At 45.5% G+C, this 14,526-nt stretch overlaps 1 protein-coding gene across 2 annotated transcripts; it reads left to right on the forward strand.

The window, feature by feature from the left end:
• Positions 1-319: 319 nt before the first annotated feature.
• Positions 320-14,186, forward strand: dedd1 (death effector domain-containing 1). Of its 2 annotated transcripts, none has more exons than XR_014630635.1 (6): positions 320-811; positions 989-1,542; positions 1,716-1,844; positions 3,119-6,192; positions 7,901-10,049; positions 12,216-12,325. XR_014630635.1 is itself a non-coding variant. In XM_084444771.1 (6 exons), exons 2-6 carry the CDS (start codon positions 1,062-1,064, stop codon positions 12,902-12,904), a joined length of 1,158 nt encoding a protein of 385 aa, XP_084300897.1. In that variant the 5' UTR covers positions 320-811; positions 989-1,061; the 3' UTR covers positions 12,905-14,186. The 2 variants fall into 2 exon arrangements, 1 of the variants encoding a protein (XP_084300897.1); XM_084444771.1 differs by lacking the exon at positions 7,901-10,049 and adding an exon at positions 12,898-14,186 and having other exon boundaries at positions 3,119-3,268; positions 12,216-12,606.
• Positions 14,187-14,526: the final 340 nt, after the last annotated feature.

The following is a 14,526-nucleotide window of genomic DNA, read 5'->3' on the forward strand; positions in this document are numbered from 1 at the left end:
TTCTTCTTCTAGTTTCCTGGTGGACCGCAGGTGCATAGCGCCACCTACTGTCCCGGAGTTGTTCGCCTTGTGGAACGACGCTCGATATCGTGTGTTATCTCCACCACCGAGCAAATGTGCAGCTACTTCACTTTCTTCTTGTTCCTTTAGTACCGATCCAAAGAAAATATTGATAGAACGATATGTCCGGAGATTATGCAATGTAGGTAACCAATAGTGGCGTTTGCTGTCATCACACTGTGCTGTGATTGGTTGCTTTCTTGTTGTTTTGCTGCCAGCTCTGCGTCACGTGGTCAGGGAGTGACAGATCATCGAACAATGGTGGAGGTGAATGTTATTGAAAAACACAGCTAGCTAGGACGTTTGTTTGTTAATTATATACAGTTATATATCTCGTTTGTTTGATTGAGCTTATGTATCAATCTGTTATTGTCGACGTCGATAACTAGATGCGAGCAAACAGCTAACGTTAACGCTATAGCCGCTCGCTTGCCAAATGTCTTCTTTCGCTTTGCATTTAATCAACAATAACAATTTGTCAGTTATTGTAGTCAAACAGCCACGTCGAGCGGGTTAGTTTACATGAACAGCCCGAGAGTGACACATACCAAACGCGGATCGGCTAGTGGACGTTTTTGTGCTCTAACCGTGATGTGTCACGCGTAATTTCCTGCAGTATCAACACAGCTGGGGACTGGGCCTGAACTGCGAGCTCTGCGTGGCAAACGCTGGAAAAAATCTGCATCTTTGATACAATTTATCCCTTTGATACTCTTTATCCGAAGAACACGGCGCAGACAAGTTTAAACGGGTACGTTGTCCGCATATTTACCTTGACCCTTGATATATTTTTGACATGATACAAATCACTTTTATTCTGCTGTTGCATTTTTGAACCTTGCTGGCTTGTTTGTGCATCTTGCCATTGACCTCATTGTTCCATGCACTAACTTAGCCTAGCTCTAACAGCCTAAACATTGTGTTGCAGATACTTCTGGCTGGGTTTGGAGTGTGCATTGGAAAAAGGGCACAGACCTTGTTGTCAACCTTGTCAATTGACCATGGCAACAATTCTTTGCTCAGGATATTCCCCCAGAGACTCCCTTTACTGGGAAGAGACGGACTGCCTTAGATTTTATGGGATGCTGTCCCTCCACGATCTCTTCGAAGTTGTTGGTTCTCAGCTGACAGAGACAGACATTGAAGTTTTGTCATTCCTTTTGGATGAAACCTATCCAGGGGGAGAGCACCCTCTCGATCCAGCAGGTTGGACTGTGGAGCCCAGTGAAGGGGACCCTGAAGGCAGCACAGGTGTGTCCCCTAGTCCAGAGCTGCTGAATGCCTGGAGGCGCGTGCCGCCCCGGGGAACCCTCTGCCCTATCGCAGCCAGACACAAGCCCAAGACTGGTCTGGAGCTGCTGCTGGAGCTGGAGAGGAGTGGTCACCTTAGTGAGGGTAACCTTGAGCCCCTGCTGCAGCTGCTGCGAGTTCTCACCCGCCATGACCTCCTACCTTTAGTGTCATACAAGAAAAGGAGGGCAGGTAAATGGGGTTATCATTACTGAGGGATAATTGTCATTGTGTTGGGTAATGTGTTGGGTAATGTGTGCGGGAATACTGTTTGGTCTTGTGAAGATTATGGTCAAGGCCTTGTGAGGCTTACTGCTGTCATCTGGTGGGTGTCTGACTCTTACCCAATCATCTCTACCTCCCAGTATCTCCTGAGCGTGTCAGACCGGTCTACAATGCACGGAGCAGAGGACAGGTGTGCAACCCTGAAGTGACAGACACCAGTGAGCAGACCGAATTACCGCAGGGGCACTCATCACTGCAGTTTACAAGAGGTAAGCTTACGCGGGCGAGCAGGGGAATTGTTCAATTCTCGCTACCCGTGTGAGAATTTGATGACATGTAGCAGAGTCCCACCCTCCCTCCGGATGATCCATTCTAGCATTAACCTTCCAATAGTCTGACTCAACTGATGTAGGCTTTGGCAATAAACCTTGTCATTGGTTGTCACACTGCCCAATCAGTGGCAAGACTGGCAACCAAATTAATCTGATTCGGGCCGAGAGATTCTCGGCACCAATCAGATTCGATCCAGACTATTTTGCAAGAGCACCGTCGCTGCGTCCGGGGCTGGCTCCGCCCACTGTGATTGGTTTAAAGAAATACTGCATTTTTCTCCCCCCCTATTCGCCTTATTCACTTCAGCTGCCATATTGGTCAGTCTGACGTAATTGGTGGTGCGGATGTGGAAGTGCCCGTTGACTTCAATGTTAAAAGTTCACTGTAAAAACACCACTTCAAGAACCAAAATAATCAAAATAACAGGCTGAATACACTCGGGGTTACAAACTCATCATTACCAGACTCCGATTGTTTTTCACTGCCGTTGTTTTCGTGTTTGGAAATGGAGGTGAATGAGCCATAGTTAGCAGTCAGCTGCATTCACTCCCATGTATTTCCAAACGCGAAAACAACAGTGATATGTCCAGCCAGACCTGTCTCTGGCGCTGGCACAGCGTAAATTAAGTGTGGAGATAGGTCTGGCTATGTGAGACTAACCTTCCAATAAGGTGACCTTGTGGTTTTGTCATTGGGTGGTTTTAATGAAGGGATGGTCTCGGGGTGGCAGGTATCCAACTGTTTGGTTGTTTCTTTACACACACACACACACACACACAAATCACATCCAGGTGGTGAAGTAAGCAGGTGTAATTAATAACATTAATTATGGCCCTGTTCCATTTAGGAATTAGGTTGATCAGGGCCCTGATATTGTACTTGTTGTCTCACTGGAACTGCTGCGACACACTAAATACAACAGTACTCTAATTAATTTGATCAATTACACCTGTTTACCCTGCTTTGACACATCAAAATGGCTGCTGTGAAAAGGGCCTGTTGGATGTGTTGTTGCAGCAAGTGGCTACTCCTGATTTGCATAAACTACTTCTGATTGGTCCAAATCTCACGCTACGAATGGACACACACACACACACACACAGAGACAAACACATGTCACCTATAGAAGCGGCTGCACCGCTTAAAAGAACGAAGGAAATAAAAAAGCAGTCTCCAGCTGTTCTGATTGGCTGGCTTATCTGTCTGTCAGGTCTGTACCCTGCCAGACCTGCACTGAGCCCCAGACAGAAGAAGAGGAGAAAGAGAGGCCATGGATGGACCAGTAGGCCATCCGCCCAGAGGAGAACAGCTGTCCTCCCCCTGCCCCCACCCCCACCCGCACCTGAGAAAGTCACCTGCAGTAAGAGCAGCCTCCACACACACACACTCTCTCTCTTTCTCTCTCTCTCTCCCACTCCCTCTCTTGCTCTCTATATGCCTCTATTGATAAACAACCTTTCCTTATCATCAGACTGTCAATCACATCTTCTTGCTTTCGCTCGTTTGGGAATGGCTATACTGCATCACTTCTCTCTAAGATCTGCGTTACGAGTTTTAAAAGTTTGTCAGGGATGATTGCATGTAGTCAGCATCAGTATGTTAAGCAGTGGCCCTCATTTACTAAACGATTGTAGGACAGAAAACTGGGCGTACGGTCATTTCCACGCCAAGTTCGGCATTTATCAATTTGGACGTGAGCGGAGACTGCGACCAAATCTCACGACAAGTCTCAGACCGTGTACGCAAATTTGAGAATTGTCATGAGACTGATTCTGACTGGAATCTTAATGCAGCGCAGCCACATGCTGTACAGTAGGCCTATTCATAGCTTCAAAATATGTAGCCAACCCTAAAAAAAATATTTGATTTTCTAAAGCCCTCTTCTATGTGTCATATATCCCTAACATAAATTGGTACAGTATTTTCCAATTGTTTGCAAGTAACAGGGTAAACAGGTGTTTGGTGTAAGAGTAATTTCGCTTTCATTTTGAGTCTACTTAAACTACTTAAAATGCTACTTATTTTGAGTCTACTTCTACTTAAAATGAAAGTTACTTAATGTTACACCAATCAATCAATGTACTGGTGACAATTACTAGCATTCAAAATTAACAAATGAAAAGCAATGGGTAGGCTTCAGTCACGTATTTAAATAAGAGATTTGACAGTCATCATATCGGTAATGCCATGGTCTAAAAGACCTATGCGTGTCCTATCGTTCAGCCAAGGTGAGAGGAGTGGGCGAGAGAGGTAGGCTATTAACCTGACGTGCCCCAGTTTCTATAGGCCTGGTTGAAATAGGATATTTTACATTCATACCAGAATATGTAGTGGCGTGATATTCAAATGACGATTGTTTTCATCCGCCACATTTATCAACGACCGATCAAATTTACGGTGGGATTGGCGGCATACGAATGTTTGATAGATCACACGTGGACGCCGTCGTACCATAATTTCTGCGCTCGGATCTGCGCTCCTTTGATAAATGAGGGCCAGTGATTCATGAGTTAGGACCCGTCACCCATAATAACCAGCTAGACATCCAGACAACCCCAGAATTACACATTCACCCGTCACCCATAATAACCAGCTAGACGTCCAGACAACCCCAGAATTACACATTCTTCTAGGTTGGGAGAACTCTTAAAACACCAGCGGTAGATAGAAATGTGTCCAAACCACATTCAAGTCAGCTGATTGGTGAGGGGTTTCAAATGAAAAGACTGTCCTAATTGACAGGGTTGACTCATCCTCCCAGTCACAGTGACTAGTCCCTCAGGCAAGTTACAGCAAAGACACATGCAAACTAGAATACATAACATCTGGCTCTTCCCCCATGCTCCTGGGCTAAGGCAGTGCAGCAGTGGGCAGCTTGGTTCGGTGGTAGTGCTGTCCTGCTGAGCTCCACAATGGCAGGATGACACAATGACCGTGAGCTCCACAATGGCAGGACTCTTTAGATGTTGGCAAAACGCCAGTCTGCTGGCTCTGCCAAACAGTTAACTCTCTACAAACTAAGCCCCCTCCTGAATAAAGGCCAGTAAACTCCACAGAACTAAATGAAATGAAAGTCCCTCTCGCCCACAGGTAATGCCAATGTAGTGGTGATATTATAGTATGTTGTTAAGCTAAAGTGATACCACGAAGAACTCAACCTAGAAGAGACTATTTCTGCCTTCTCTTCACTTTTGCCCTTTTCAAAGTAACCGCTAGTTGTGTACTTCTAAGATCACATTCCGTTTGTTTCTAGTAAATTGTCAACTTTATTTCCATGCTCCTTGATGAGGGATATGAAAATTAGTAGGTCTAAATGACTGAGTGACAGAACGTTGTGCCACAGTACATGTGCAGGGAGAGGGGAGTCGAGGTGATTGTCTTCCGTGCCTACATGTCTCTCACGTCATGCGTTTATCAACAGAGCCTCCATCTTCATCAAGCTTGTTGTCCATCAGAGAGAATCTATCCCATTTCATCTCTTTTTCTACATCCATTCCTTTCTCTCTCTTTCTTTTTCTCTGACCCTATCTCACTGACCTGATTTTTGCAGCTCCTGTGTTTTAGAGAACCAAGCCCGGTAGGTCACCTCTCTTTCTACCATTGCTGTGATACACACTTACCAGCCCAGCCTTTGCTACTGTCAGACCTTATTTGAGCCCATTCTAAGTCCTGTTCAAGTGTCAATATTACATGTGTAAGAAATCCAAAACTGCAAGCCCTCACAAATGCTTTCCTCAAATCATATAAGATCAGGTTGATAAGCTCTCTCTGTGTGCCTGACCCGTTCAGCCCACTAACGCTTCAGTTCAGGTCTGGCAATTCCAATCCACTCCCTCCTAAGGCCTACAACCTACCCCACTGACTGCTGTTCTATGCTGCTTCTCACCACAATTAGATTGACCTAACTTTTCTCAGGTGGAAACCTGATTTGGCAGCATAGTCGTTTCAATGCCATTCATTCCAAAAGACAGTAAATCATTGCCATTTAAGTCATCTGATCCAAGATATCCCCTCAGGCTGTGTAGCATCTACGGTGTTGTGACTGTGACTCTGAACATGTTGCTGCTGTCTTGACTCCGCATTTGATCCCACCAGGTTGACTCAGGATTGTGACTCAGATCGAGTAACCTAGGAAACAAGAGAGCGAGCGGAGAAAGGGAGATGCTGGAAACATAAAAAAAAAAAAAGAACCGAGTGTCGCTCTGCTCTGCTCTGTCCGTACAATCAGCAGTGTGTGGTCAGCTCAGTGGCTCGCTCTCTCGCAAGTCTGGCCAGATGCCCAAGGTAAAGAGGCCCTCCCCTCTCAACCAGGTGGAGGGCTGCCAACCACCATCCTCTGTGTTCAATGCCTGTGTATCATGACCGCTGTCCTTATCCCCTTCAGACACTTTGCTTACTGTTTCTGCAAACTGTTCTGGAATGTTCCTCAGTGATGTTCTCTTTTCAATAAGATAGCTTTATCCATTCGGTCTTTCACTTTAAAGTGGGGTGTTGGCCTCCATGTTTCACAGAACTGGCCAAAGGGGAAATTCCTTTGTCAAGGTACTGCAAGCACAAGCTCAAACCTGTTTTGAATTCCTCATACCTCGAAAGACCCAGAGCGCAGACCTTTCTGAGTCTCGTTTGACCTTAATGGGTCAGTTTGCCCCAAAGTTGTTTTTCAGGTTATACACAACTGATGGTGTGTATTGTTGAATATCCAAAGGCAATTTTGGTGTGAACTTTCCCTTTAAAGCAGCCTTCCAAAGTTCAATCATTCTTGTGGCATCAGTGTCAATACCTGTGTCAGAATTTTAAAAACCCTACTGATTCTGCTTTACTTAAAGCGATGCCTTAAAATTAAAATTAAGTTTTTGAACATTTAGCTTATTCATACACCGTTAACTGTAGTAGAAGAATACAGATATTTCTACAGTAACTGCAGGCACTTTGGAGAATCCGCGCTAGCACCAGTCAACATTAGCCATGATGCTAGTGGAAAGTATGGGGTTCTAGACCATAGCATCCAAAACCTCTCAAAAATACATTCAGATTGTTTTCTACTCTAAGGACTTGAGTCTCACTTTATTAATCTATCTCTACATATTAACTGTTGGAATCCCAAAACTGCCAATCCTATTATAATATCTACAATAAATGTATTACTGACAACCGCGACTGTGTAATCAGTAAATACAATGGCATTTTGCACACACTGCACAGAACTACCTGCAGTTTTACTGTAGAACTACCTGCATCCTTCTGCTACACACCCAGTAAGCTAAATGTTTAAAATCTTGGTGTTTAATCAATTTTACTTAAATCGGCTCTGGGTTCTCAATTTCAAATCGTTCAATTTAACGGAGTCCAGTTCTTTAGTCTGGCCCTTATTCGGAAAAAGCACAGAATGACCACAGACAGTTGTTAAATACTGCTTCTCTGGAACCTTTGCTCGAGCAGTTCTGAGGAAAATTACCTAACAGTGTTGTGTTAAGGGCTATGGAAGCCTCTGCTGTATCTCATCTCTGTGCCGTGCGTGTGCGTGCGTGCGTGTGTGTGCGTGTGCGTGCATGTGTGCGTGCGTGCGTGCGAGAGGGAAAGGGGGGTTGGCAGATAGAGCAGTCCAATGCTGCCTCACAGCATTCATATCAATGTGTGCTCTCATGATACATGTTTTCAGCTAATTTTCAGTCAAGTGTCTCAGTTACAGCCTCACTAACTACTAACGTTACAGTTCCCCCCAAGGTTCTGTGACTACAGCCTCGTAAGTCCAGCGCTGTAGTATTTAGAAGCAGCATTACGACCTGATAGACTATTCACTGTCAGCAGTAACCCAGACCCAAACTCATTTGAACTAATTTAATGCCTCTGAACCAGTGTGTCTGCCTTGACTGCTTGATCTTGATAAAACAAACCCATGGACAGATATCCAACCAAACTGTGCTTGTCTCTCTCTCTCACTCTTTCTCTCTCTTTCTCTCTCGCTCTCTCCCTCCTTTCTTTATGTCCGCAGTTCAAAACAGACCGCAGTTCAAAACAGACCAAAAAGAGCAAGGTTTTGTCTAAAGGGAATAGAGAGAGGCCTGTCTGCCGGTCCTCTCTCGTCCCCCTCTCCTCTCCCCCTCTCGGTCAGTGGTTCTGCAGAAAAACGGATCGATAACGAGTTGAAGCTCTCCGCACCAAGTGACTCCTCGTAAATGGGTACTTAAACTTTTTTGGGGGTGGTGAGGTGGAATGGAGAATGCAGCCAGCTCCTTTTTAAGAGGGAGAAAATGAGAGCTGTGTCTCCCTAATGTCCTGTCTAAAGTGGATCTATCTTGTCTGTGATGAAGCGTGAAGTGCTCTGTAACCCTAACAAAATGACCATCACTGTGTTCCTGGGGGCTTTTAAATGACCCTCTTCTTTGCTGCCATCACCAATCCTGTCCTTTTGCTCTGGGAAGCAGGGTGGCAGGAAGGAAGGCCATTTAAAACTACAGTAGGGGGGGGACAAAGGACAGGTGATTATTTTCAGTGTAACTGCCCCTACACGGTAAATTACCCACACCTCTAGACCTGCAGAAGTGCAAATTGTACCTGTTCTACTTCACTCTGTTTAATATTTCCCCTGACAGCGTGTTTTGAAAATGTATAATTTTTTTTTTCCAGTCCAAGTAACTGTAATATGCTAGAGAGTTAGAGATCTTTTGACTTTCAATGACAGTGGTTTTCCCCTAGAGCAGTGAAATGCCCAGTCAGCAGCCCCCATTGTAAATGACTTGACACCATGCTGGCAGGGACAGATAGCGCTATCTTCTACCAGCAGAGCGGACCCCCTACTGTGTCAAACGGGGCCATCTGTATCTTTGAGAGGACCCATGGTTTAACATGTTCAACTATTTGACCAAGAGTCGTATCTTCACAACCTTGGTGAGGGGCATTGTAATGCTGGTGAATAATAGCAGTTTTATTTGGAACATTTCAAAAACATCACAGAGATTGTTCCTTAAGATCTCATATTAGGACTGTATGTGACTCCTTCTGCTGTAATAGCATAGTTACTAAGATGTTCCATGTGCCTGTTCTATAATTTTGCCTTGATGGAAAAAAAAGACCGTTTAAAAAAACCTTCTGTATTCAATTCATTTCTGTGCAAATAAGTCAAATTCTATAATGACTTACTATCAAGGTTTTACATAAAGATATTCAAGTGTTCTTGAGCAAGATCTCTTCAATTAGATATTATATGTTACCTTCATTGTATATTTGATCATGTCCACAATGTTGACTGTTAATTCTGGAGCTGGCTATGTACTTCAAAGCCCCTTAGCCAAGTCTGTACAACCTCCCCCATGACCAGCTAGGGTACTGAATGTCTGTCTGTGTTTGTCTAGTCTCCTCATCACAACCATGGGATGCCCAGAAAGCAAGAACCAGTGTTTGGCTTTCACCATCTCCCGAATGTTAGGAAATGCAAAAAGCTTTAATTCAACATTTGCATTTCTAATGTTGATTTTTTCCCCCCAAAGATTAGTCCCCCCACACCACACTATGAGTAGGGCCTAATCCCTAATGCTCAAACTACTCCAAACTATATCATTTCAAATAGTTTTATTCCTTCCAGGAAATTGGAAAAGTCTGGTTCATTGTCCTTGGAGACAAAAGTACCTGTACAAGTATTTTGTAGATATACATAGCATTGTTCTTGTCTCTGATTCAAGAAGATGCAGACAAATATTCTAATAGCATAAACACAATTTGGAATTTGTGAAATTGTTATTTGGGGATGACTTGCAGACCCCCTTGTTCCTTTACACTATCCTTTCTTCACTGGTCAGTCACTTTGTGGCTGAGGGAGCCATGGTTGTTTTGAGTCGGGTCAGGTTGGGCTGAGCCACAAACATACAGAGCCCGTGTCACTATTCAATATGAGCTTGATCATTATCTGGGAAAGCCTCTGAGGCAGATCCATTCTAGTGAGTCTGAAAATCACATTGAATGTTATTGTCATGGAATGGCTGTAACCAACATGGGGCTTTAGTTCAATTCTGTATACCTGGCTGTAGGTGAGGGATGGGACCGGATTTTTGTTTCAGCAAAGTCGTCAGGCCTCTGGTGCAGCTGGGATCTGTGGAGTAGTGGAGGATGACAGCGATGCACGTGCTGTGCCCATGCTCAGGACAGTATGTATCCTCTGACCTTTCTCACTGTGCTGTTGCATGACCGCCAAAACCTGTTACTGCTGTGGATTCTAGGGCGCCTAGCGAGCCTCAGGCCTCCCGAGTAGAACGCTCATTTAAAGGGTTTGAGAACTGGGCTGGTACAGAAGTATGCAAACATACTGCTCCTCCATCACTTCAGCTGCAGGGGATGAAGGGCTCTGTCCAATGTTACAGTTCAACTCCACCAAACCTCATCTCTGATTCACTTATATCTCTGTCCTTATGTGTGACCGGAGGCCATTCTGCTAAATACTAGCTACCGTACGAGTCACCACACAAAAGAACCTGAAGTTAACTTCCATTAGTTAGCCTAATCAGTCGCTTGTTTTTCCAACTTTGTAAAAAATCTCAGAAGAGCTAGACCAGGGGTTGGGAACCTAATGACAGGCAGATCCCCGCCACACACACATTTGAGAAAATGTGCACCTCGGGAGCCACAGTGGATGAAGACGTTGATTTGAAAGATGAAAAACACTGCGTCAAATGTAGTCTCTCAATATTGCTCTTATTGTGGCAGAATTTCTCACTGCAGATCAAACATATCGTCAACCCATAGTTGCGCTAGCCATAGTAGGTCTAGGCTATGACTGTGAGAGTCGGCCCATCCTTCAAACACCTGCATTCGCCTCCGCTTTATCATGTGGCCAGTCCTGAATCATACAACAATTTTTTTTTAATTTTTTTAATTTTTTTAAACTTTAACACACATTTTTGTTGTTGTTGGCTTCTAGTTGGGGCTAGGCCTCGTATGGAGAAAATCTCCGCTGGTAGCCTGCTGGCAGAATAACTGAACCTACAGTCATAAATAAATAAAAAATACAGTATTTGTTCCACAAACTATGGTGCTTGTATTGAACAGGCTGATATTTGGCTGCATTCCAGACAAAACCTTTATTCAGTTGGTTTCACTAGGCCTATTTATTGAAAACGATAGTATCAGTGTTTTTTGTATTAGGTCACCAGATCTAAATTCTAATTGTATTATTAATTCTAAATGTGTATGTGTGCCCACGGTGAGTAGCACTAGTCAAGGAGCCGCTGCGGAGCCCCAGGTTCCCGACCCCTGAGCTAGACAGACAGACCTGCAGCCACGCAAGGTTGGCTTCACAGGGTGGAGTAGTGTGGTGTCGGGTTTCCCTAATGAATTTGCTTTTAATCCATCAGCAACTTCTGATGATGTCTCCTAAGCCACCACAGTCCTGAGCTTCACTATGTAGGAAGTCCACATGCCGGCTAGCTCAGGGCGAGTCTGTATAGTCAAGGTCACACACAATAAACAAACCTATGCACATATGCACAAACCCATGCACACACTGAGGACTGACTTGCCATACAGTAACCTGTCCACAAGCACAGTCTGGTTGGTATTGCCCCCACCTCTCGCCCTTTATCCCAGAGGTTTGGGTACCTCTGTTCTGCCCTGCTGGGCCCATATACAGCATACAGGCCACTGCCGTTGTCAGTTGTTTTTGGTGAAAGTAGCAACAACAGCACCCCCCTTGGTTATCAAGTGCAATGAGTTGTGCACTGTTGTCCACCCCAGTAAGTATGTTACTGTAGTATTATGCTTATTCTCTTTTTCTGCCTCTTTATTTGATTCCGAACCCTTCCCTTCAGTATTCCTGGTACCATTCTTAGATAGATTACCCAAGCCTACTACCTTAACTTAAATATGTAGTTGATTATTATTATTAAATAATACTAAATTATTTTGTTTTGTTGTCCTCTTACTTTCCCCTCCACAATCCCCCCTCAAAATTCTCTTGATTTTTACTCTCTTGGGAAACGGTATGGATCACCCAATCTCCCCCTTCCACCCCTCTCCCTTTCCCCTTTCCAATCCCCTCACCCTCCCCTCTCGTCCACGTTCTGTTTCTCTCTCTGGCTTCCTAACTTCCCTCTTGACGACATCCTCCAATTCACTTTTTCTCCACTCTTTCTCCACTTTCACTCACCCCTTTTTTCCCTTATCCTACCCCTTCACTCTTCCGCAACCCCCGCTCCTCCTTCCCTCCCTCCCCTCTCTCCCGCTAACCCCCTCTCATTCCTCCTTACCTTACTCTTTACCCCCCCACCCCCTCTCAATCTCCCCCCCCCTCCTCCCCCACCCTCCTCTCCCCACCCCAGATGTGCGTCTGCGCGTGCGGGCTGAGTACCAGGAGAACGAGGCGGCGCTGCGCGGCGGCGTGTCCTCCAACAAGCGGCAGCCCCTGGAGCGCCAGTTTGAGCTGTTCAGCCGCGCCAGCAGCCTGCTGCACACGCGCGACCTGGGCACCGTGGTCTGTGAGATCAAGTTCACCGACGTGGACAAACTGGAGGCCTTCTGGGGGGACTACCTGAGCGGGGCCCTGCTGGAAGCCCTGAAGGGGGTCTTCATCACCGACTCCCTGAGGATGGCCGCTGGCAGGGAGGGGGTCCGCCTGCTGATCAACGTGGACGAGGACGACTACGAGGACGGCCGCAGGCTGCTGCTGGACACCGAGGAGAGGAACAGCGCCACCTGCCGGGAACGGGACAGGTGAGGCAGGCTAAATGTAAAAGTTGTCTTAACAGAAGGGTGCGTTGTGGGAAACTAACAGTATGTTGCAGTGTTGGAAGTGCCGTTTGAAAATAGACACGTCAAGTGAATCTCATACGCACACACACAAGCTGACCTTTCTTATCCTTGTATGGAATTGCCGTGTAGTGCTTTTAAGACCCACTAGATGGCAGACCTTGCACACTGGCTTATGTACAACAGTTCACACTAGATATCTAGTATCTCTGGAGATCCGATTATCAACAGACCCTTACTGTACTTCCTCCACAGGTCCTGATCCCGATGAGAGAGGGAGGAAATAGAGGGTGAAATAGGAAGTGGAACTTTTATTTTTCCCTTCTTTTTGAGTCTCTCTCAGTGAAAGAGGATCTGCCCTCCCCAGTGTCTGCTGTGCCAGCTAGGGAAAACTCTCCCAGAAGATGCCAAACAGGAAGAAAGGGAAGGCCAACTGGACTACAACACATGGTCTGTTCTGATTAACATTAGGTTGCACTGTTGAGGGGACTGCCAGGAAACACACTCAGTCCAAACGAATGCTTCCAATCTGCCTATTATTCACTCAGGCCTTGAGACAGTGGAAATGCCAGCTTCTTTGATTATGTGTGTGAGCTGCCCTGCTAGGCGAGCTTCACCTGCCAGATTTTTGTTTCAGCTTCCATTGAAATATATGATTTACGTGACTGAAGCACTTAGTCGCCGTGAGAGAAGGGACAACGTGGAGAACAAAAGAGCTCATTCGTCATTATGTGTTGACCTTTGACTTTTTGAGGAGAATTGAGATGGCGAGAAGGAAAGAAGTACCTAAGGAAATCCTTTGTATAGCCTTGGTCCTGAGGTGTTCCGTCCACACGCGCGCACACACACACACACACACACACACACACACACAGATCACACACACCGGTAGTCTCATCACTGTGTGGCATGATAACCCCCTCTGATTGCTGTGGTCAGTGGACATGGCAGGTGCCAGGAGATGACAGGAGTGATTACCTCTGGGCCCCAGCCAACCATGGAAGATTCATCGGGGACACGCTGTTTAACAGCAGCAGCAGGGATAACACTACCCTCTCTGCCGGGCCCGAGCCAGACCTCCTCCCTAGCTAGCAGATCACAGGACACCGCGTCGGTCAATAGAAGTGATGTTGAGGAGATGAAAATCAAAAGAGCACATCCCGGCTCCACTCAGCCCTGCCTTGTAGACCCACTGCGGTGGCTCACGGACGGCTGTCTAGTCATTCTGCTGGAACTAATGCCTGGACTTCACTCATAGACCACGATCAATAAGGGCCCTCATACAAGCGGGACTTATGGAGACAGACTGGTAGCGACTGTGGCTTTTAGTCTGGATCTCCAGGACCGGCATTGGAGAAGCACAGAGGGGGGCTTGGATAACTATACTTTTTGGTTGTCGTTTTGATATATGGATTCATAAGTGTATCTTTTTAGTGTCCATATAAGAAAAATAACATAAATGTCAATTATAGGTTATAGTTGGATGTTTTGTTTAAGTTGCTGGAAATTTAGTTTTGGCATGGCAAAAGGATGTCTCTTTAAAAAGATGTCTCTTTTTGTTTGTGTTTCTTAATTTAATATATTAATGGAGAAAATTATATTTCTGATGAAAATAAAAGATTTGTTGAAATGTGTGCGTGAATTCATTTTCTGTAGTTTGCATTATATGTGGTATCCTAGCCTACATCACACAGCACTCCACGGTTGACTGAGGGCAGGTTGACAAATGAAGCCGGGGAAGAGGGCGCATCCAGGGAGAGCTGCGTGGGCTGGTCGTAGAATGGATCAATTATGACGAAGAAAAGGATGTGCGGGTTCTTGAGTATGTGCAGACGCTAGTCATGAGCTAGTTTGCCATTAAAAACAACCAAAATAGTTTGTCAT

Source organism: Borostomias antarcticus, assembly GCF_949987555.1.
Source record: "Borostomias antarcticus genome assembly, chromosome: 10".
NCBI classification, from domain to species: Eukaryota; Metazoa; Chordata; class Actinopteri; order Stomiiformes; family Stomiidae; genus Borostomias; species Borostomias antarcticus.